The sequence below is a fragment of the Oncorhynchus keta genome, chromosome 28, assembly GCF_023373465.1.
Source record: "Oncorhynchus keta strain PuntledgeMale-10-30-2019 chromosome 28, Oket_V2, whole genome shotgun sequence".
Classification (NCBI taxonomy): Eukaryota; Metazoa; Chordata; class Actinopteri; order Salmoniformes; family Salmonidae; genus Oncorhynchus; species Oncorhynchus keta.
In genome coordinates, this window is record NC_068448.1 from 1,361,310 (window position 1) to 1,386,511 (window position 25,202).

Consider the following 25,202-nt stretch of genomic DNA (forward strand, 5'->3'; position numbering starts at 1 on the left):
GGCAGGATGACGAGGATGATGACGATGATGACGATATGACGTCAGACCTGATGAAGGACTCTGAGGTGTGTGTGCTGTATGACGTGTTAACCATGGGGAGGTGTAGTCTAAGGGGATGACGTCAACCATGGGGAGGTGTAGTCTAACGACTGGGGGGATGATGTCAACCATGGGGAGGTGTAGTCTAACGACTGGGGGGATGATGTCAACCATGGGGAGGTGTAGTCTAACGACTGGGGGGATGACGTCAACCATGGGGAGGTGTAGTCTAACGACTAGGGGGATGACGTCAACCATGGGGAGGTGTAGTCTAACGACTAGGGGATGACGTCAACCATGGGGAGGTGTAGTCTAACGACTGGGGGATGACGTCAACCATGGGGAGGTGTAGTCTAACGACTGGGGGATGACGTCAACCATGGGGAGGTGTAGTCTAACGACTGGGGGATGACGTCAACCATGGGGAGGTGTAGTCTAACGACTGGGGGATGACGTCAACCATGGGGAGGTGTAGTCTAACGACTAGGGGGATGGCGTCAACCATGGGGAGGTGTAGTCTAACGACTAGGGGATGACGTCAACCATGGGGAGGTGTAGTCTAACGACTGGGGGATGACGTCAACCATGGGGAGGTGTAGTCTAACGGCTAGGGGATGACGTCAACCATGGGGAGGTGTAGTCTAACGACTAGGGGGATGACGTCAACCATGGGGAGGTGTAGTCTAACGACTAGGGGGATGACGTCAACCATGGGGAGGTGTAGTCTAACGACTAGGGGGATGACGTCAACCATGGGGAGGTGTAGTATAAGGGGATGACGTCAACCATGGGGAGGTGTAGTCTAACGGCTGGGGGATGACGTCAACCATGGGGAGGTGTAGTCTAACGACTGGGGGATGACGTCAACCATGGGGAGGTGTAGTCTAACGACTGGGGGATGACGTCAACCATGGGGAGGTGTAGTCTAACGACTGGGGGATGACGTCAACCATGGGGAGGTGTAGTCTAACGACTAGGGGATGGCGTCAACCATGGGGAGGTGTAGTCTAACGACTAGGGGATGCGTCAACCATGGGGAGGTGTAGTCTAACGACTAGGGGATGACGTCAACCATGGGGAGGTGTAGTCTAACGACTGGGGGATGACGTCAACCATGGGGAGGTGTAGTCTAACGACTAGGGGGATGACGTCAACCATGGGGAGGTGTAGTCTAAGGGGATGACGTCAACCATGGGGAGGTGTAGTCTAACGACTAGGGGGATGACGTCAACCATGGGGAGGTGTAGTCTAACGACTAGGGGATGACGTCAACCATGGGGAGGTGTAGTCTAACGACTGGGGGATGGACGTCAACCATGGGGAGGTGTAGTCTAACGACTAGGGGGATGACGTCAACCATGGGGAGGTGTAGTCTAACGACTGGGGGATGACGTCAACCATGGGGAGGTGTAGTCTAGGGGATGACGTCAACTGGGGGGGATGACGTCAACCATGGGGAGGTGTAGTCTAACGACTGGGGGATGGCGTCAACCATGGGGAGGTGTAGTCTACGACTGGGGGATGACGTCAACCATGGGGAGGTGTAGTCTAACGACTAGGGGGATGACGTCAACCATGGGGAGGTGTAGTCTAGCGACTGGGGGATGACGTCAACCATGGGGAGGTGTAGTCTAACGACTGGGGGATGACGTCAACCATGGGGAGGTGTAGTCTAACGACTGGGGGATGACGTCAACCATGGGGAGGTGTAGTCTAACGACTGGGGGATGACGTCAACCATGGGGAGGTGTAGTCTAACGACTAGGGGGATGACGTCAACCATGGGGAGGTGTAGTCTAACGACTGGGGGATGACGTCAACCATGGGGAGGTGTAGTCTAACGACTGGGGGATGACGTCAACCATGGGGAGGTGTAGTCTAACGACTAGGGGATGACGTCAACCATGGGGAGGTGTAGTCTAACGACTGGGGGATGACGTCAACCATGGGGAGGTGTAGTCTAACGACTAGGGGGATGACGTCAACCATGGGGAGGTGTAGTCTAACGACTGGGGGATGACGTCAACCATGGGGAGGTGTAGTCTAACGACTGGGGGATGACGTCAACCATGGGGAGGTGTAGTCTAACGACTGGGGGATGACGTCAACCATGGGGAGGTGTAGTCTAACGACTGGGGGATGACGTCAACCATGGGGAGGTGTAGTCTAACGACTGGGGGATGACGTCAACCATGGGGAGGTGTAGTCTAACGACTGGGGGATGGCGTCAACCATGGGGAGGTGTAGTCTAACGACTGGGGGATGGCGTCAACCATGGGGAGGTGTAGTCTAACGACTGGGGGATGACGTCAACCATGGGGAGGTGTAGTCTAACGACTGGGGGATGACGTCAACCATGGGGAGGTGTAGTCTAAGGGGATGACGTCAACCATGGGGAGGTGTAGTCTAACGACTGGGGGATGCGTCAACCATGGGGAGGTGTAGTCTAACGACTAGGGGATGGCGTCAACCATGGGGAGGTGTAGTCTAACGACTGGGGGATGGCGTCAACCATGGGGAGGTGTAGTCTAACGACTGGGGGATGGCGTCAACCATGGGGAGGTGTAGTCTAACAGACTGGGGGGATGGCGTCAACCATGGGGAGGTGTAGTCTAACGACTGGGGGATGACGTCAACCATGGGGAGGTGTAGTCTAACGACTGGGGGATGACGTCAACCATGGGGAGGTGTAGTCTAACGACTAGGGGGATGACGTCAACCATGGGGAGGTGTAGTCTAACGACTAGGGGGATGACGTCAACCATGGGGAGGTGTAGTCTAACGGCTGGGGGATGACGTCAACCATGGGGAGGTGTAGTCTAACGACTGGGGGATGACGTCAACCATGGGGAGGTGTAGTCTAACGGCTAGGGGGATGACGTCAACCATGGGGAGGGTGTAGTCTAACGACTGGGGGATGACGTCAACCATGGGGAGGTGTAGTCTAACGACTAGGGGATGACGTCAACCATGGGGAGGTGTAGTCTAACGACTAGGGGGATGGCGTCAACCATGGGGAGGTGTAGTCTACGACTGGGGGATGACGTCAACCATGGGGAGGTGTAGTCTAACGACTAGGGGGATGACGTCAACCATGGGGAGGTGTAGTCTAACGACTGGGGGATGACGTCAACCATGGGGAGGTGTAGTCTAACGACTAGGGGGATGATGTCAACCATGGGGAGGTGTAGTCTAACTAGGGGGATGACGTCAACCATGGGGAGGTGTAGTCTAACGACTAGGGGGATGACGTCAACCATGGGGAGGTGTAGTCTAACGACTGGACGTCAACCATGGGGAGGTGTAGTCTAACGACTAGGGGGATGACGTCAACCATGGGGAGGTGTAGTCTAACGACTAGGGGATGACGTCAACCATGGGGAGGTGTAGTCTAACGGCTGGGGGATGACGTCAACCATGGGGAGGTGTAGTCTAACGACTGGGGGATGACGTCAACCATGGGGAGGTGTAGTCTAACGGCTGGGGGATGACGTCAACCATGGGGAGGTGTAGTCTAACGACTAGGGGGATGACGTCAACCATGGGGAGGTGTAGTCTAACGACTAGGGGGATGACGTCAACCATGGGGAGGTGTAGTCTAACGACTGGGGGGATGACGTCAACCATGGGGAGGTGTAGTCTAAGGGGATGACGTCAACCATGGGGAGGTGTAGTCTAACGGCTAGGGGGATGACGTCAACCATGGGGAGGTGTAGTCTAACGACTGGGGGGATGACGTCAACCATGGGGAGGTGTAGTCTAACGACTAGGGGGATGACGTCAACCATGGGGAGGTGTAGTCTAACGACTGGGGGGATGACGTCAACCATGGGGAGGTGTAGTCTAACGACTAGGGGGATGACGTCAACCATGGGGAGGTGTAGTCTAACGACTAGGGGGATGACGTCAACCATGGGGAGGTGTAGTCTAACGACTGGGGGGATGACGTCAACCATGGGGAGGTGTAGTCTAACGACTAGGGGGATGACGTCAACCATGGGGAGGTGTAGTCTAACGACTGGGGGGATGACGTCAACCATGGGGAGGTGTAGTCTAAGGGGATGACGTCAACCATGGGGAGGTGTAGTCTAACGACTAGGGGGATGACGTCAACCATGGGGAGGTGTAGTCTAACGACTAGGGGGATGACGTCAACCATGGGGAGGTGTAGTCTAACGACTAGGGGGATGACGTCAACCATGGGGAGGTGTAGTCTAACGACTAGGGGGATGACGTCAACCATGGGGAGGTGTAGTCTAACGACTAGGGGGATGACGTCAACCATGGGGAGGTGTAGTCTAACGACTAGGGGATGACGTCAACCATGGGGAGGTGTAGTCTAACGACTGGGGGATGACGTCAACCATGGGGAGGTGTAGTCTAACGACTAGGGGATGACGTCAACCATGGGGAGGTGTAGTCTAACGACTGGGGGATGACGTCAACCATGGGGAGGTGTAGTCTAACGACTAGGGGGATGACGTCAACCATGGGGAGGTGTAGTCTAACGACTAGGGGGATGACGTCAACCATGGGGAGGTGTAGTCTAACGACTGGGGGGATGACGTCAACCATGGGGAGGTGTAGTCTAACGACTAGGGGGATGACGTCAACCATGGGGAGGTGTAGTCTAACGACTGGGGGGATGACGTCAACCATGGGGAGGTGTAGTCTAACGACTAGGGGGATGACGTCAACCATGGGGAGGTGTAGTCTAACGACTAGGGGGATGACGTCAACCATGGGGAGGTGTAGTCTAACGACTGGGGGGATGACGTCAACCATGGGGAGGTGTAGTCTAACGACTAGGGGGATGACGTCAACCATGGGGAGGTGTAGTCTAACGACTGGGGGGATGACGTCAACCATGGGGAGGTGTAGTCTAACGACTAGGGGATGACGTCAACCATGGGGAGGTGTAGTCTAACGACTGGGGGGATGACGTCAACCATGGGGAGGTGTAGTCTAACGACTAGGGGGATGACGTCAACCATGGGGAGGTGTAGTCTAACGACTAGGGGGATGACGTCAACCATGGGGAGGTGTAGTCTAACGACTGGGGGGATGACGTCAACCATGGGGAGGTGTAGTCTAACGACTGGGGGATGACGTCAACCATGGGGAGGTGTAGTCTAACGACTGGGGGATGACGTCAACCATGGGGAGGTGTAGTCTAACGACTGGGGGATGACGTCAACCATGGGGAGGTGTAGTCTAACGACTAGGGGATGACGTCAACCATGGGGAGGTGTAGTCTAACGACTAGGGGGATGACGTCAACCATGGGGAGGTGTAGTCTAACGAAGGGGATGGCGTCAACCATGGGGAGGTGTAGTCTAACGACTGGGGGATGACGTCAACCATGGGGAGGTGTAGTCTAACGACTAGGGGATGACGTCAACCATGGGGAGGTGTAGTCTAACGACTAGGGGGATGACGTCAACCATGGGGAGGTGTAGTCTAACGACTGGGGGATGACATCAACCATGGGGAGGTGTAGTCTAACAGCTGGGGGATGACGTCAACCATGGGGAGGTGTAGTCTAACGACTGGGGGATGACGTCAACCATGGGGAGGTGTAGTCTAACAGCTGGGGGATGACGTCAACCATGGGGAGGTGTAGTCTAACGACTAGGGGGATGACGTCAACCATGGGGAGGTGTAGTCTAACGACTAGGGGATGACGTCAACCATGGGGAGGTGTAGTCTAACGACTGGGGGATGACGTCAACCATGGGGAGGTGTAGTCTAACGACTAGGGGGATGTCAACCATGGGGAGGTGTAGTCTAAGGGGATGACGTCAACCATGGGGAGGTGTAGTCTAACAGCTGGGGGATGTCAACCATGGGGAGGTGTAGTCTAACGACTAGGGGGATGACGTCAACCATGGGGAGGTGTAGTCTAACGACTAGGGGGATGACGTCAACCATGGGGAGGTGTAGTCTAACGACTAGGGGGATGACGTCAACCATGGGGAGGTGTAGTCTAACGACTGGGGGGATGACGTCAACCATGGGGAGGTGTAGTCTAACGACTAGGGGGATGACGTCAACCATGGGGAGGTGTAGTCTAAGGGGATGACGTCAACCATGGGGAGGTGTAGTCTAAGGGGATGACGTCAACCATGGGGAGGTGTAGTCTAACGACTAGGGGGATGACGTCAACCATGGGGAGGTGTAGTCTAACGACTAGGGGGATGACGTCAACCATGGGGAGGTGTAGTCTAACGACTAGGGGGATGACGTCAACCATGGGGAGGTGTAGTCTAACGACTGGGGGGATGACGTCAACCATGGGGAGGTGTAGTCTAACGACTGGGGGATGGCGTCAACCATGGGGAGGTGTAGTCTAACGACTAGGGGGATGACGTCAACCATGGGGAGGTGTAGTCTAACGACTAGGGGGATGACGTCAACCATGGGGAGGTGTAGTCTAACGACTGGGGGGATGACGTCAACCATGGGGAGGTGTAGTCTAACGACTGGGGGATGACGTCAACCATGGGGAGGTGTAGTCTAACGACTGGGGGATGACGTCAACCATGGGGAGGTGTAGTCTAAGGGGATGACGTCAACCATGGGGAGGTGTAGTCTAAGGGGATGACGTCAACCATGGGGAGGTGTAGTCTAACGACTGGGGGATGACGTCAACCATGGGGAGGTGTAGTCTAACGACTAGGGGGATGACGTCAACCATGGGGAGGTGTAGTCTAACGACTAGGGGATGACGTCAACCATGGGGAGGTGTAGTCTAGCGACTGGGGGATGGCGTCAACCATGGGGAGGTGTAGTCTAACGACTAGGGGATGGCGTCAACCATGGGGAGGTGTAGTCTAACGGCTAGGGGATGACGTCAACCATGGGGAGGTGTAGTCTAACGACTAGGGGGATGACGTCAACCATGGGGAGGTGTAGTCTAACGACTGGGGGATGACGTCAACCATGGGGAGGTGTAGTCTAACGACTGGGGGATGCGTCAACCATGGGGAGGTGTAGTCTAACGACTGGGGGATGACGTCAACCATGGGGAGGTGTAGTCTAACGATTGGGGGATGACGTCAACCATGGGGAGGTGTAGTCTAACGAAGGGGATGACGTCAACCATGGGGAGGTGTAGTCTAACGACTAGGGGATGGCGTCAACCATGGGGAGGTGTAGTCTAACGACTAGGGGGATGACGTCAACCATGGGGAGGTGTAGTCTAACGACTGGGGGATGGCGTCAACCATGGGGAGGTGTAGTCTAAGGGGATGACATCAACCATGGGGAGGTGTAGTCTAACGACTAGGGGATGACGTCAACCATGGGGAGGTGTAGTCTAACGACTAGGGGATGGCGTCAACCATGGGGAGGTGTAGTCTAACGACTGGGGGATGGCGTCAACCATGGGGAGGTGTAGTCTAAGGGGATGGCGTCAACCATGGGGAGGTGTAGTCTAACGACTGGGGGATGGCGTCAACCATGGGGAGGTGTAGTCTAACGACTGGGGGATGGCGTCAACCATGGGGAGGTGTAGTCTAACGACTGGGGGATGGCGTCAACCATGGGGAGGTGTAGTCTAACGACTAGGGGGATGACGTCAACCATGGGGAGGTGTAGTCTAAGGGGATGGCGTCAACCATGGGGAGGTGTAGTCTAACGACTAGGGGGATGACGTCAACCATGGGGAGGTGTAGTCTACGACTGGGGGATGGCGTCAACCATGGGGAGGTGTAGTCTAACGACAGGGGATGGCGTCAACCATGGGGAGGTGTAGTCTAACGACTAGGGGGATGGCGTCAACCATGGGGAGGTGTAGTCTAACGACTAGGGGGATGACGTCAACCATGGGGAGGTGTAGTCTAACGACTGGGGGATGGCGTCAACCATGGGGAGGTGTAGTCTAACGACTGGGGGATGGCGTCAACCATGGGGAGGTGTAGTCTACGACTGGGGGATGGCGTCAACCATGGGGAGGTGTAGTAGGATGACGTCAACCATGGGGAGGTGATCTAAGGGGCGTCAACCATGGGGAGGTGTAGTCTAACGACTGGGGGATGGCGTCAACCATGGGGAGGTGTAGTCTAACGACTGGGGGATGGCGTCAACCATGGGGAGGTGTAGTCTAACGACTAGGGGGATGGCGTCAACCATGGGGAGGTGTAGTCTAACGACTAGGGGGATGGCGTCAACCATGGGAGGTGTAGTCTAGCGACTAGGGGATGGCGTCAACCATGGGGAGGTGTAGTCTAACGACTGGGGGATGGCGTCAACCATGGGGAGGTGTAGTCTAACGACTGGGGGATGGCGTCAACCATGGGGAGGTGTAGTCTAACGACTGGGGGATGGCGTCAACCATGGGGAGGTGTAGTCTACGAAGGGGATGACGTCAACCATGGGGAGGTGTAGTCTAACGACTGGGGGATGGCGTCAACCATGGGGAGGTGTAGTCTAACGACTGGGGGATGGCGTCAACCATGGGGAGGTGTAGTCTAAGGGGATGGCGTCAACCATGGGGGTGTAGTCTAAGAGGATGACGTCAACCATGGGGAGGTGTAGTCTAAGGGGATAGCGTCAACCATGGGGAGGTGTAGTCTAGCGAAGGGGATGGCGTCAACCATGGGGAGGTGTAGTCTAACGACTGGGGGATGGCGTCAACCATGGGGAGGTGTAGTCTGGGGGATGGCGTCAACCATGGGGAGGTGTAGTCTAAGGGGATGGCGTCAACCATGGGGAGGTGTAGTCTAACGACTGGGGGATGGCGTCAACCATGGGGAGGTGTAGTCTAACGACTAGGGGGATGACGTCAACCATGGGGAGGTGTAGTCTAAGGGGATGACGTCAACCATGGGGAGGTGTAGTCTAACGACTAGGGGATGGCGTCAACCATGGGGAGGTGTAGTCTAACGACTAGGGGAGGGCGTCAACCATGGGGAGGTGTAGTCTAACGACTGGGGGATGCGTCAACCATGGGGAGGTGTAGTCTAACGACTTGGGGGATGGCGTCAACCATGGGGAGGTGTAGTCTAACGACTAGGGGATGACGTCAACCATGGGGGAGGTGTAGTCTAACGACTGGGGGATGACGTCAACCATGGGGAGGTGTAGTCTAACGACTGGGGGATGACGTCAACCATGGGGAGGTGTAGTCTAAGGGGATGACGTCAACCATGGGGAGGTGTAGTCTAACGACTGGGGGATGACGTCAACCATGGGGAGGTGTAGTCTAACGACTGGGGGATGACGTCAACCATGGGGAGGTGTAGTCTAACAGCTGGGGGATGACGTCAACCATGGGGAGGTGTAGTCTAACGACTAGGGGATGACGTCAACCATGGGGAGGTGTAGTCTAACGACTGGGGGGATGACGTCAACCATGGGGAGGTGTAGTCTAACGACTAAGGGGATGACGTCAACCATGGGGAGGTGTAGTCTAACGACTGGGGGATGGCGTCAACCATGGGGAGGTGTAGTCTAACGACTAGGGGGATGACGTCAACCATGGGGAGGTGTAGTCTAACGACTGGGGGATGGCGTCAACCATGGGGAGGTGTAGTCTAACGACTAGGGGGATGACGTCAACCATGGGGAGGTGTAGTCTAACGACTGGGGGATGGCGTCAACCATGGGGAGGTGTAGTCTAACGACTAGGGGGAGGGCGTCAACCATGGGGAGGTGTAGTCTAACGACTGGGGGATGGCGTCAACCATGGGGAGGTGTAGTCTAACGACTGGGGGATGGCGTCAACCATGGGGAGGTGTAGTCTAAGGGGATCGTCAACCATGGGGAGGTGTAGTCTAACGACTGGGGGATGACGTCAACCATGGGGAGGTGTAGTCTAAGACTGGGGGGGATGGCGTCAACCATGGGGAGGTGTAGTCTAAGGGGATGACGTCAACCATGGGGAGGTGTAGTCTAACGACTGGGGGATGACGTCAACCATGGGGAGGTGTAGTCTAACGACTAGGGGATGGCGTCAACCATGGGGAGGTGTAGTCTAACGACTGGGGGATGGCGTCAACCATGGGGAGGTGTAGTCTAACGACTAGGGGATGACGTCAACCATGGGGAGGTGTAGTCTAACGATTGGGGGATGGCGTCAACCATGGGGAGGTGTAGTCTAACGACTAGGGGATGACGTCAACCATGGGGAGGTGTAGTCTAACGACTGGGGGATGGCGTCAACCATGGGGAGGTGTAGTAGGGGATGACGTCAACCATGGGGAGGTGTAGTCTAGGGGATGACGTCAACCATGGGGAGGTGTAGTCTAACGACTGGGGGATGGCGTCAACCATGGGGAGGTGTAGTCTAACGACTGGGGGATGGCGTCAACCATGGGGAGGTGTAGTCTAACGGCTAGGGGATGGCGTCAACCATGGGGAGGTGTAGTCTAACGACTAGGGGATGACGTCAACCATGGGGAGGTGTAGTCTAACGACTGGGGGATGGCGTCAACCATGGGGAGGTGTAGTCTAACGACTAGGGGATGACGTCAACCATGGGGAGGTGTAGTCTAGCGACTAGGGGGATGGCGTCAACCATGGGGAGGTGTAGTCTAACGACTGGGGGATGACGTCAACCATGGGGAGGTGTAGTCTAACGACTGGGGGATGACGTCAACCATGGGGAGGTGTAGTCTAACGACTGGGGGATGGCGTCAACCATGGGGAGGTGTAGTCTAACGACTAGGGGATGACGTCAACCATGGGGAGGTGTAGTCTAAGGGGATGACGTCAACCATGGGGAGGTGTAGTCTCTGAGGTACTGTATGGTCTCTGAGGTACTGTATGTTAGGGGATGGCGTTCAACCATGAGGTACTGTATGTTCCGCGTCTCTGAGGGGATGTTCCGCGTCAACCTGAGGGTATGTTCCGTCTCTGAGGTACTGACTGGGGGATGATGTTCCAGCCATACTGATGTTCCGCGTCTCTGAGGGTATGTTCCCGCCTCTGAGGTGTATGTTCCGCGTCTCTGAGGTACTGACTGGGGGATGGCGTCAGGTACCATGGGGAGGTGTAGTCTCTGAGGTACTGGCGTCAACCATGGGGAGGTACTGTAGTCTCTGAGGTACTGTATGTTCCGCGTCTCTGAGGTACTGTATGTTCCGCGTCTCTGAGGTACTGTATGTTCCGCGTCTCTGAGGTACTGTATGTTCCGCGTCTCTGAGGTACTGTATGTTCCGCGTCTCTGAGGTACTGTATGTTCCGCGTCTCTGAGGTACTGTATGTTCCGCGTCTCTGAGGTACTGTATGTTCCGCGTCTCTGAGGTACTGTATGTTCCGCGTCTCTGAGGTACTGTATGTTCCGCGTCTCTGAGGTACTGTATGTTCCGCGTCTCTGAGGTACTGTATGTTCCGCGTCTCTGAGGTACTGTATGTTCCGCGTCTCTGAGGTACTGTATGTTCCGCGTCTCTGAGGTACTGTATGTTCCGCGTCTCTGAGGTACTGTATGTTCCGCGTCTCTGAGGTACTGTATGTTCCGCGTCTCTGAGGTACTGTATGTTCCGCGTCTCTGAGGTACTGTATGTTCCGCGTCTCTGAGGTACTGTATGTTCCGCGTCTCTGAGGTACTGTATGTTCCGCGTCTCTGAGGTACTGTCTCTGAGGTACTGTATGTTCCGCGTCTCTGAGGTACTGTATGTTCCGCGTCTCTGAGGTACTGTATGTTCCGCGTCTCTGAGGTACTGTATGTTCCACGTCTCTGAGGTACTGTATGTTCCACGTCTCTGAGGTACTGTATGTTCCACGTCTCTGAGGTACTGTCTCTGAGGTACTGTCTCTGAGGTACTGTCTCTGAGGTACTGTCTCTGAGGTACTGTATGTTCCGCGTCTCTGAGGTACTGTATGTTCCACGTCTCTGCAGGAGCCCAGTAATAAAAGGGTTAAGCCAGTGGGGAAAGGGGGAGGAGTCACAGGCATCATCACCCCAGTCAAAACACCTGCCCTGAAACGCCTGGGAAAGAGCATAACGGTAACATGCACACACACGCGCGCACACACACACACACACACACACACACACACACGCACGCACGCACAGAGAGAACACGAATACAATGGCTGAATCCAAGATGGCGTAGCAGTCAGACGTCTTCGTCTTGTCGTGTCCCATGTATATATATTTTATATATTTTTTTCTTCACATACCTTTTAAAATATTTTTCTTAATAACCTCAAATTCAATCTACTCTCCTGCAATCCGCCTCACCCAATGCGGTATGGATCTGCTATTTTCTTTACTTTAGAACCGGAACCCTCAACAGAAGCTAGTGGTCATCAGCTAACCTTTAGCCCGGAACAACTCTTGCCAGTCTGCACAGTGCGATTCAAACCAGAGCAAATCAGACATATTTTTTTCTCCATATCTCCGGATTCCTACGGCAGGCCCTGAACCTTATCACCTGGATCTACGCAGCTAGCAAGCTGCTATTCGAGTGGCCTCTCCTGGCTAATGTCTCTGTCCTGAAGCAAGAACCAATTAGCCTGGAGCTAGCCTTTGCTTGGCCCATCTCCCGGCTAGCCAAAGAGGTCCATCAACCACTCCTTGGGCTACAATACCTATTTTGCCAATTTGCCTGGACCCCATGTACTGTCGACATGGAGCCCCGCCGACTGGACTACCGACATAATTCGCCCGAGGGGGTTTTTCAGCTGGCTCCTCCGTCGCGACGTCCCCTGAATGCCTATCTGCTAGCCTGCTAGCCACGGCCCGCTAGCTGTCTAGAGCATACGACTGGTCTGCCGACGTAACAGAGTTTGCGCTGTCCCTCTAAGGCCCGTCTGCTAGCTGTCTGAATCGCTGTGTCTCCAGCCCGCCAAGCCACTCACTGGACCCTTATGATCACTCGGCTACACATGCCTCTCCTTAACGTCAATATGTCTTGTCCATTGCTGTTCTGGTTAGTGTTTATTGGCTTATTTCACTGTAGAGCCTCTAGCCCTGCTCATTATACCTTATCCAACCTTTCAGTTCCACCCCCCACACATGCGATGACATCTCCTGGTTTCAATGATGTTTCTAGAGACAATATCTCTCTCATCATCACTCAATGCCTAGGTTTACCTCCACTGTATTCACATCCTACCATACCCTTGTCTGTACATTATGCCTCAAATCTATTCTACCGTGCCCAGAAACCTCCTTTTACTCTCTGTTCCAAACGCACTAGACGACCAGTTCTTATAGCCTTTAGTTGTACCCTTATCCTACTCCTCCTCTGTTCCTCTGGCGATGTAGAGGTGAATCCAGGCCCTGCAGTGCCTAGCTCCACTCCTATTCCCCAGGCGCTCTCATTTGTTGACTTCTGTAACCGTAAAAGCATTGGTTTCATGCATGTTAACATTAGAAGCCTCCTCCCTCAGTTTGTTTTATTCACTGCTTTAGCACATTCTGCCAATCCGGATGTCCTAGCCGTGTCTGAATCCTGGCTTAGGAAGACCAACAAAAACCCTGAAATTTCCATCCCTAACTATAACATTTTCCGACAAGATAGAACTGCCAAAGGGGGCGGAGTTGCAATCTCTGGCTGTCTTACTCTCCAGGTCTATGCTCAAACAATTTGATCTTCTACTTTTAAAAATCCACCTTTCTAGAAACAAGTCTCTCAAGGCTGCCGTTTGCTATAGACCACCCTCTGCCCCCAGCTGTGCCTTGGACACCATATGTGAATTGATTGGCCACCATCCATCTTCAGAGCTCGTGCTGTTAGGTGACCTAAACTGGGACATGCTTCACATCCTGGCCATCCTACAATCTAAGCTTGATGGCCTCAATCACACACAAATGATCAATGAACCTACCAGGTGCAACCCCAAATCCGTAAACATAGCCACCCTCATAGATATCATCCTGACCAACCTGCCCTCCAAATGCACCTCTGCTGTCTTCAACCAGGATCTCAGCGATCATTGCCTGATTTCCTGCGTCCATAATGGGTCTGCGGTCAAACGACCACCCCTCATCACTGTCAAATGCTCCCTAAAACACATCAGCGAGCAGGCCTTTCTATCCTGGAAGGATATTGACCTCATCCCGTCAGTAGAGGATGCCTGGTTATTCTTTAAAAGTGCTTTCCTCACCATCTTAAATAAGCATGCTCCGTTCAAAAAATGTAGAACCAGGAACAGATACAGCCCTTGGTTCACTCCAGACCTGACTGCCCTTGACCAGCACAAAAACATCCTGTGGCGTTCTGCATTAGCATCAAATAGCCCCCGTGATATGCAACTTTTCAGGGAAGTTAGGAACCAATATACACAGGCAGTTAGGAAAGCAAATGCTAGCTTTTTGAAACAGAAATTTGCATCCTGTAGCACAAACTCAAAAAACTGTAAAGTCCATGGAGAATAAGAACACCTTCTCCCAGCTGCCCACTGCACTGAGGCTAGGAAACACTGTCACCACCGATAAATCCGTGATAATTGAGAATTTCAATAAGCATTTTTCTACGGCTGGCCATGCTTTCCACCTGGCTACCCCTACCCCGGTCAACAGCCCTGTACCCCCCACAGCAACTTGCCTAAGCCTCCCCATTTCTCCTTCACCCAAATCCAGATATCTGATGTTCTGAAAGAGCTGCAAAATCTGGACCCCTTCAAATCAGCTGGACTAGACAATCTGGACCCTCTCTTTCTAAAATGATCAGCCGAAATCGTTGCAACCCCTATTACTAGCCTGTTCAACCTCTCTTTTGTATAGTCTGAGATCCCCAAAGATTGGAAAGCTGTCGCGGTCATCCCCCTCTTCAAAGGGGAAGACACTCTAGATCCAAACTGCTACAGACCTATATCAATCCTACCCTGCCTTTCTAAGGTCTTCAAAAGTCAAATTAACAAACCAATCACCGACCATTTCGAATCTCACCGTACCTTCTGGTTTCAGAGCTGGTCATGGGTACACCTCAGCCACGCTCAAGGTCCTAAACAATATCATCGATAAGAGACAATACTGTGCAGCTGTATTCATCGAGCCAAGGCTTTTGACTCTGTCAATCTCCACATTCTTATCAGCAGACTCAACAACCTTGGTTTCTCAAATGACTGCCTGGGCTGGTTCACCAACTACTTCTCAGACTGAGTTCAGTGTGTCAAATCGGAGGGCCTGTTGTCCGGACCTCTGGCAGTCTCTATGGGGGTGCCACAGGGTTCCAGCCTCGGGCCAACTCTTTTCTCTGTAAACATCAATGATGTCGCTCTTGCTGCTGGTGATTCTTTGATCTCTACAGACTACACCACTCTGGATACCTCTGGCCCTTCTTTGGACACTGTGTTAACTAACCTCCAGACGAGCTTCAATGCCATACAACTCTCCTTCCGTGGCCTCCAACTGCTCTTAAATGCAAGTAAAACTAAATGTATGCTCTTCAATCGATCGCTGCCCACACCCTCCCGCCCGACTAGCATCACTACTCTGGACGGTTCTGACTTGTGAACATGTGGACAACTACAAATACCTAGGTGTCAGGTTAGACTCTCCTTCCAGACTCACATTAAACATCTCCAATCCAAAATTAAATGTATGCTCTCGTTGGCTGGCCCTCGCTTCATATTCTTCGCCAAACCCACTGGCTCCAGGTCATCTATAAGTCTTTGCTAGGTAAAGCCCTACCTCTCAGCTCACTGGTCACCATAGCAGCACCCACACATAGCACGCGCTCCAGCAGGTATACTTCACTGGTCACCATAGCAGCAACCACACATAGCACGCGTTCCAGCAGGTATATCTCACTGGTCACCCTCAAAGCCTATTCCTCCTTCGGCCGCCTTTCCTTCCAGTTCTCTGCTGCCACTGACTGGAACACACTGCAAAAATCACTGACGCTGGAGACTCATTTCTGCCTCACTAACTTTAAGCACCAGCTGTCAGAGCAGCTCACAGATCATTGCCCTGTACATAGCCCATCTGTAAATAGCCCCTCCAACTACCTCATCCCCATACTGTTATTTATTTTATTTATTTTACTCCTTTGCACCCCAGTATCTCTACTTGCACACTCATCTTCTGCACATCTATCACTCCAGTGGTTAATTGCTATATTGTAATTATTTCGCCACTATGGCCTATTTATTGCCTTACCTCTCTTATCCTACCTCATTTGCACACACATAGACTTTTTCTATTGTGTTATTGACTGTGTTTGTTTATTCCAAGTGTAACTCTGTTGTTGTTTGTGTCGCACTGCTTTGCTTTATCTTGGCCAGGTCGCGGTTATAAATGAGAACTTGTTCTCAACTGGCCTACCTGGTTAAATAAAGAAAATAAAAAACACACACACTCTCTTACACATAAGTATACACACGCACAACCTTCCAGACTAGCATTGGGGAAGTCCGCTGTAGTACACCAGAGATTGAGGAAACTAAATTCTAAATGTCTAAACTCAAATATGTGTAATATGCATGTCTCATCTCTTAGTGTGTGTGTGTCTCTCTCCCCTCAGAGGTCCATCAGTTTCCGGACAGAGGCACGACCTTTGCCCCCTGCTCCTATTCGCTCGCGGCAGAAGGCCTCGTCGTTCCCGCGGCGACGCAGTAGCCAATGCTGGAGTGACACAGTGGACAGTCACGACCTCACGGCCAAGGAGATCAAACGACAAGAGGTCAGGGGTTTAGTCTTACTGGGGTTAGGTCTTTCTGGGGTTGGAGGTCAGGGGTTGGGGGTCAGGGGTTGGGGGTCAGGGGTTGGAGGTCAGGGGTTCCAATTATTTCTCCTTCCTCCCAAAGTGTGCACTCGTTCTCTTCCCTTCACTGATTTGAAAGGAAACAAAAGAAACAAGATGGTGAGAATTCCACTAGTCCCTGTCTACACTAGTCCCTGTCTACACTAGTCCCTGTCTACACTAGTCCCTGTCTACACTAGTCCCTGTCTACACTAGTCCCTGTCTACACTAGTCCCTGTCTACACTAGTCCCTGTCTACACTAGTCCCTGTCTACACTAGTCCCTGTCTACACTAGTCCCTGTCTACACTAGTCCCTGTCTACACTAGTCCCTGTCTGCACTGGTCACTAGTCCCTGGTCCTGTCTGCACTAGTCCCTGTCTACACTAGTCCCTGTCTACACTAGTCCCTGTCTACACTAGTCCCTGTCTACACTAGTCCCTGTCTACACTAGTCCCTGTCTACACTAGTCCCTGTCTACACTAGTCCCTGTCTACACTAGTCCCTGTCTACACTAGTCCCTGTCTACACTAGTCCCTGTCTACACTAGTCCCTGTCTACACTAGTCCCTGTCTACACTAGTCCCTGTCTACACTAGTCCCTGTCTACACTAGTCCCTGTCTACACTAGTCCCTGTCTACACTAGTCCCTGTCTACACTAGTCCCTGTCTACACTAGTCCCTGTCTACACTAGTCCCTGTCTACACTAGTCCCTGTCTACACTAGTCCCTGTCTACACTAGTCCCTGTCTACACTAGTCCCTGTCTACACTAGTCCCTGTCTACACTAGTCCCTGTCTACACTAGTCCCTGTCTACACTAGTCCCTGTCTACACCAATACACTAGTCCCTGTCTACACTAGTCCCTGTCTACACTAGTCCCTGTCTACACTAGTCCCTGTCTACACTAGTCCCTGTCTACACTAGTCCCTGTCTACACTAGTCCCTGTCTACACTAGTCCCTGTCTACACTAGTCCCTGTCTACACTAGTCCCTGTCTACACTAGTCCCTGTCTACACCAATACACTAGTCCCTGTCTACACTAGTCCCTGTCTACACCAATACACTAGTCCCTGTCTACACTAGTCCCTGTCTACACTAGTCCCTGTCTACACCAATACACTAGTCCCTGTCTACACTAGTCCCTGTCTACACTAGTCCCTGTCTACACTAGTCCCTGTCTACACTAGTCCCTGTCTACACTAGTCCCTGTCTACACTAGTCCCTGTCTACACTAGTCCCTGTCTACACCAATACACTAGTCCCTGTCTACACTAGTCCCTGTCTACACCAATACACTAGTCCCTGTCTACACTAGTCCCTGTCTACACTAGTCCCTGTCTACACCAATACACTAGTCCCTGTCTACACTAGTCCCTGTCTACACTAGTCCCTGTCTACACTAGTCCCTGTCTACACTAGTCCCTGTCTACACTAGTCCCTGTCTACACTAGTCCCTGTCTACACTAGTCCCTGTCTACACTAGTCCCTGTCTACACTAGTCCCTGTCTACACTAGTCCCTGTCTACACTAGTCCCTGTCTACACTAGTCCCTGTCTACACTAGTCCCTGTCTACACTAGTCCCTGTCTACACTAGTCCCTGTCTACACTAGTCCCTGTCTACACTAGTCCCTGTCTACACTAGTCCCTGTCTACACTAGTCCCTGTCTACACTAGTCCCTGTCTACACTAGTCCCTGTCTACACTAGTCCCTGTCACACTAGTCCCTGTCTACACTAGTCCCTGTCTACACTAGTCCCTGTCTACACTAGTCCCTGTCTACACTAGTCCCTGTCTACACTAGTCCCTGTCTACACTAGTCCCTGTCTACACTAGTCCTGTCCCTAGTCCCTGTCTACACTAGTCTACACCAACACTAGTCCCTGTCTACACTAGTCCCTGTCTACACTAGTCCCTGTCTACACTAGTCCCTGTCTACACTAGTCCCTGTCTACACTAGTCCCTGTCTACACCAGTCCCTGTCTACACTAGTCCCTGTCTACACTAGTCCCTGTCTACACCAGTCCCTGTCTACACTAGTCCCTGTCTATACTAGTCCCTGTCTACACCAATCCACTAGTCCCTGTCTCTACACTAGTCCCTGTCTACACTAGTCCTGTGTCTACACTAGTCCCAATACACTAGTCCCTGTCTACACCAATACACTAGTCCTAGTCTACACACTAGTCCCTGTCTACACTAGTCCCTGTCTACACTAGTCCCTGTCTACACTAGTCCCTGTCTACACTAGTCCCTGTCTACACTAGTCCCTGTCTACACCAGTCCCTGTCTACACTAGTCCCTGTCTACACTAGTCCCTGTCTACACTAGTCCTGTCTACACTAGTCCCTGTCTACACTAGTCCCTGTCTACACTAGTCCCTGTCTACACTAGTCCCTGTCTACACTAGTCCCTGTCTACACAGTCCCTGTCTACACTAGTCCCTGTCTACACTAGTCCCTGTCTACACTAGTCCCTGTCTACACTAGTCCCTGTCTACACTAGTCCCTGTCTACACTAGTCCCTGTCTACACTAGTCCTGTGTCTACACCAGTCCCTAGTCTCCACTAGTCCCTGTCACCAATACACTAGTCCCTGTCTACACTAGTCCCTGTCTACACTAGTCCCTGTCTACACTAGTCCCTGTCTACACTAGTCCCTGTCTACACTAGTCCCTGTCTACACTAGTCCCTGTCTACACTAGTCCCTGTCTACACCAATACACTAGTCCCTGTCTACACCAATCCACTAGTCCCTGTCTACACCAATACACTAGTCCCTGTCTACACTAGTCCCTGTCTACACTAGTCCCTGTCTACACTAGTCCCTGTCTACACTAGTCCCTGTCTACACTAGTCCCTGTCTACACTAGTCCCTGTCTACACTAGTCCCTGTCTACACTAGTCCCTGTCTACACTAGTCCCTGTCTACACTAGTCCCTGTCTACACTAGTCCCTGTCTACACTAGTCCCTGTCTACACTAGTCCCTGTCTACACTAGTCCCTGTCTACACCAATCCACTAGTCCCTGTCTACACCAATACACTAGTCCCTGTCTACACTAGTCCCTGTCTACACCAGTCCCTGTCTACACCAATACACTAGTCCCTGTCTACCATCCACTAGTCCCTGTCTACACCAATACACTAGTCCTGTCTCAATCCACTAGTCCCTGTCTACACTAGTCCCTGTCTACACCAGTCCCTAGTCCCTAGTCCCCAATACACTAGTCCCTGTCTACACCAACACTAGTCCCTGCCTACACTAGTCCCTGTCTACACCAATACACTAGTCCCTGTCTACACTAGTCCCTGTCTACACCAATACACTAGTCCCTGTCTACACTAGTCCCTGTCTACACTAGTCCCTGTCTACACCAATACACTAGTCCCTGTCAACACACTAGTCCCTGTCTACACCAATACACTAGTCCCTGTCTACACCAATCCCTAGTCTACACCAAGTCCCTAGTCTACACTAGTCCCCAATACACTAGTGCCTGTCTACACTAGTCCCTGTCTACACTAGTCCCTGTCTACACTAGTCCCTGTCTACACTAGTCCCTGTCTACACTAGTCCCTGTCTACACTAGTCCCTGTCTACACTAGTCCCTGTCTACACTAGTCCCTGTCTACACCAATACACTAGTCCCTGTCTACACTAGTCCCTGTCTCTACACTAGTCCCTGTCTACACTAGTCCCTAGTCTACACTAGTCCCTGTCTACACTAGTCCCTGTCTCAACACTAGTCCCTGTCTACACCAGTCCCTGTCTACACTAGTCCCTGTCTACACTAGTCCCTGTCTACACACTAGTCCCTGTCTCCACTAGTCCCTGTCTACACTAGTCCCTGTCTACACTAGTCCCTGTCTACACTAGTCCCTGTCTACACCAATACACTAGTCCCTGTCTGTCTACACCACCTGTCTACACTACACTAGTCCCTGTCTACATCCCAGTCCCTGTCTACATACAGTCCCTGTCTACACAATCCACTAGTCCCTGTCTACACCAGTACACCCTGTCTACACCAGTCCCTAGTCTGTCACAGTCCCTGTCTACACTAGTCCCTGTCTACACAGTCCCAATACACTAGTCCCTGTCTACACCAGTCCCTGTCACACTAGTCCCTGTCTACACTAGTCCCTGTCTACACTAGTCCCTGTCTACACTAGTCCTGTCTACACTAGTCCCTGTCTACACCAGTCACCTGTCTACACCACACACTAGTCCCTGTCTACACTGGTCCCTGTCTACACTAGTCCCTGTCTACACCAATCCACTAGTCCCTGTCTACACTAGTCCCTGTCTACACTAGTCCCTGTCTACACTAGTCCCTGTCTACACTAGTCCCTGTCTACACAGTCCCTGTCTACACTAGTCCCTGTCTACACCAATACACTAGTCCCTGTCTACACTAGTCCTGTCTACACTAGTCCCTGTCTACACTAGTCCCTGTCTACACTAGTCCCTGTCTACACTAGTCCCTGTCTACACTAGTCCCTGTCTACCACTAGTCCCTGTCTACACTAGTCCCTGTCTACACCAATACACTAGTCCCTGTCTACACTAGTCCCAATACACTAGTCCCTGTCTACACCAATACACTAGTCCCTGTCTACACCAGTCCTGTCTACACTAGTCCCTGTCTACACCAGTCCCTGTCTACACTAGTCCCTGTCTACACTCCAGTCCCTGTCTACACCAGTCCCTGTCTACACTAGTCCCTGTCTACACTAGTCCCTGTCTACACTAGTCCCTGTCTACACTAGTCCCTGTCTACACTAGTCCCTGTCTACACTAGTCCCTGTCTACACCAGTCCCTGTCCACTGGTCCCTAGTCTGTCTACACTAGTCCCTGTCTACACTAGTCCCTGTCTACACTAGTCCCTGTCTACACCAATACACTAGTCCCTGTCTACACTAGTCCCTGTCTACACTAGTCCCTGTCTACACTAGTCCCTGTCTACACTAGTCCCTGTCTACACTAGTCCCTGTCTACACTAGTCCCTGTCTACACTAGTCCCTGTCTACACTAGTCCCTGTCTACACCAATACACTAGTCCCTGTCTACACTAGTCCCTGTCTACACCAGTCCCTGTCTACACTAGTCCCTGTCTACACTAGTCCCTGTCTCTAGTCCCTGTCACTAGTCCCTGTCTACACCAATACACTAGTCCCTGTCTACACCAATCCACTAGTCCCTGTCTACACAGTCCCTGTCAATACACTAGTCCCTGTCTACACACTAGTCCCTGTCAATCCACTAGTCCCTGTCTACACTAGTCCCTGTCTACACAGTCCCAATACACTAGTCCCTGTCTACACCAGTCCCTAGTCCACTGTCTACCCTGTCTACACTAGTCCCTGTCAATACACTAGTCCCTGTCTACACCAATCCACTAGTCCCTGTCTACACTAGTCCTGTCTACACTAGTCCCTGTCTACACTAGTCCCTGTCTACACTAGTCCCTGTCTACACTAGTCCCTGTCTACACTAGTCCCTGTCTACACTAGTCCCTGTCTACACTAGTCCCTGTCTACACCAATCCACTAGTCCCTGTCTACACCAATCCACTAGTCCCTGTCTACACTAGTCCCTGTCTGCACTCAGTCCCCTGTCTACACTAGTCCCTGTCTACACTAGTCCCTGTCTACACTAGTCCCTGTCTACACCAACACTAGTCCCTGTCTACACCAATACACTAGTCCCTGTCTACACCAATACACTAGTCCCTGTCTACACCAGTCCTGTCTACACTAGTCCCTGTCTCACTAGTCCCTGTCACACTAGTCCCTGTCTACACCAGTCCCTGTCTACACTAGTCCCTGTCTACACTAGTCCCTGTCTGCACTAGTCCCTGTCTACACTAGTCCCTGTCTACACAGTCCCTGTCTACACTAGTCCCTGTCTACACCAGTCCCTAGTCCACTAGTCCCCTACACTAGTCCCTGTCTACACTAGTCCCTGTCTACACTAGTCCCTGTCTACACCAACACTAGTCCCTGTCTACACTAGTCCCTGTCACCACTAGTCACTAGTCCTGTCTACACAGTCCCTAGTCTACACTAGTCCCTGTCAACACTAGTCCCTGTCTACACTAGTCCCTGTCTACACTAGTCCCTGTCTACACTAGTCCCTGTCTACACTAGTCCCTGTCTACACTAGTCCCTGTCTACACAAGTCCCTGTCTACACTAGTCCCTGTCTACACTAGTCCCTGTCTACACTAGTCCCTGTCTACACTAGTCCCTGTCTACACTAGTCCCTGTCTACACTAGTCCCTGTCTACACCAATCCACTAGTCCCTGTCTACACCAATACACTAGTCCCTGTCTACACTAGTCCCTGTCTACACCAGTCCCTGTCTAACACACTAGTCCCTGTCTACACCAAGTCCCTGTCTACACAGTCCCAATACACTAGTCCTGTCTACACTAGTCCACTAGTCCCTGTCTACACTACAGTCCCCTGTCTACACCACTAGTCCCTGTCTACACCAGTCCCTGTCTACACTAGTCCCTGTCTACACTAGTCCCTGTCTGCACTAGTCCCTGTCTACACTAGTCCTGTCTACACTAGTCCCTGTCTACACCAATCCACTAGTCCCTGTCTACACCAATCCACTAGTCCCTGTCTACACCAATCCACTAGTCCCTGTCTACACCAGTCCCTGTCTACACTAGTCCCTGTCACCAACACTAGTCCCTGTCTACACCAAGTCCCACTACACTAGTCCCTGTACACACTAGTCCCTGTCTACACTAGTCCCTGTCTACACCAGTCCCTGTCTACACTGTCCCTGTCTACACTAGTCCCTGTCTACACCAGTCCCTGTCTACACTGTCCCCAATACACTAGTCCCTGTCTACACTAGTCCCTGTCTACACCACACTAGTCCCTGTCTACACCAGTCCCTGTCCCTACACCACCAATCCACTAGTCCTGTCTACCAATACACTAGTCCCTGTCTACACTAGTCCCCTGTCTACACTAGTCCCTGTCTACACCAATACACTAGTCCCTGTCTACACTAGTCCCTGTCTACACTAGTCCCTGTCTACACTAGTCCCTGTCTACACCAATCCACTAGTCCCTGTCTACACTAGTCCATATCTACACCAATCCACTAGTCTGTGTCTACACCAATCCACTAGTCCCTGTCTACACTAGTCCATATCTACACCAATCCACTGGTCTGTGTCTACACCAATACACTAGTCCCTGTCTACACCAATACACTAGTCCATATCTACACCAATATACTAGTCTGTGTCTACACCAATCCACTAGTCCCTGTCTACACTAGTCCCTGTCTACACTAGTCCCTGTCTACACTAGTCCCTGTCTACACTAGTCCCTGTCTACACCAATCCACTAGTCCCTGTCTACACTAGTCCATATCTACACCAATACACTAGTCCCTGTCTACACCAATCCACTAGTCTGTGTCTACACTAGTCCCTGTCTACACCAATCCACTAGTCTGTGTCTACACCAACACACTAGTCCCTGTCTACACCAATCCACTAGTCTGTGTCTACACCAATACACTAGTCCCTGTCTACACCAATACACTAGTCCCTGTCTACACCAATCCACTAGTCTGTGTCTACACCAATCCACTAGTCCCTGTCTACACCAATCCACTAGTCTGTGTCTACACCAACACACTAGTCCCTGTCTACACCAATCCACTAGTCCCTGTCTACACCAATCCACTAGTCCCTGTCTACACCAATCCACTAGTCCCTGTCTACACCAATACACTAGTCTGTGTCTACACCAATACACTAGTCCCTGTCTACACCAATCCACTAGTCCCTGTCTACACCAATACACTAGTCTGTGTCTACACCAATACACTAGTCCCTGTCTACACCAATCCACTAGTACCTGTCTACACCAATACACTAGTCCCTGTCTACACCAATACACTAGTCCCTGTCTACACCAATCCACTAGTCTGTGTCTACACCAACACACTAGTCTGTGTCTACACCAATACACTAGTCCCTGTCTACACCAATACACTAGTCCCTGTCTACACCAATCCACTAGTCCCTGTCTACACCAATACACTAGTCTGTGTCTACACCAATACACTAGTCCCTGTCTACACCAATCCACTAGTCCCTGTCTACACCAATCCACTAGTCCGTGTCTACACCAATACACTAGTCTGTGTCTACACCAATACACTAGTCCCTGTCTACACCAATACACTAGTCTGTGTCTACACCAATCCACTAGTCTGTGTCTACACCAATACACTAGTCTGTGTCTACACCAATACACTAGTCCCTGTCTACACCAATCCACTAGTCCCTGTCTACACCAACACACTAGTCCCTGTCTACACCAATCCACTAGTCCCTGTCTACACCAATACACTAGTCTGTGTCTACACCAATCCACTAGTCTGTGTCTACACCAATACACTAGTCTGTGTCTACACCAATACACTAGTCCCTGTCTACACCAATCCACTAGTCCCTGTCTACACCAACACACTAGTCCCTGTCT

The 25,202-nt window shown here is 52.0% G+C and overlaps 1 protein-coding gene and 2 long non-coding RNA genes across 4 annotated transcripts in view; all 3 read left to right on the forward strand.

Annotated features, from left to right (window-relative positions):
* Nucleotides 1-25,202, forward strand: part of arhgef3l (Rho guanine nucleotide exchange factor (GEF) 3, like) — a 45,882-nt gene that overhangs the window by 5,816 nt on the left and 14,864 nt on the right. Inside the window, exons 2-4 of the mRNA XM_052484312.1 lie at nucleotides 6-65; nucleotides 11,883-11,990; nucleotides 16,459-16,617. Coding sequence (XP_052340272.1) covers nucleotides 36-65; nucleotides 11,883-11,990; nucleotides 16,459-16,617 — 297 coding nt within the window. The 5' untranslated portion in view covers nucleotides 6-35. The remainder of the gene's footprint in view (nucleotides 1-5; nucleotides 66-11,882; nucleotides 11,991-16,458; nucleotides 16,618-25,202) is intronic.
* Nucleotides 659-4,342, forward strand: LOC127913064 (uncharacterized). Its single transcript, XR_008084469.1, has 3 exons — nucleotides 659-757; nucleotides 2,727-2,810; nucleotides 3,708-4,342. It is a non-coding gene; the product is annotated as an uncharacterized LOC127913064 (long non-coding RNA).
* On the forward strand, nucleotides 10,739-11,760 carry LOC127913061 (uncharacterized). Of its 2 annotated transcripts, none has more exons than XR_008084465.1 (3): nucleotides 10,739-10,780; nucleotides 11,087-11,586; nucleotides 11,626-11,760. It is a non-coding gene; the product is annotated as an uncharacterized LOC127913061 (long non-coding RNA). The 2 variants fall into 2 exon arrangements; XR_008084466.1 differs by having other exon boundaries at nucleotides 11,112-11,586.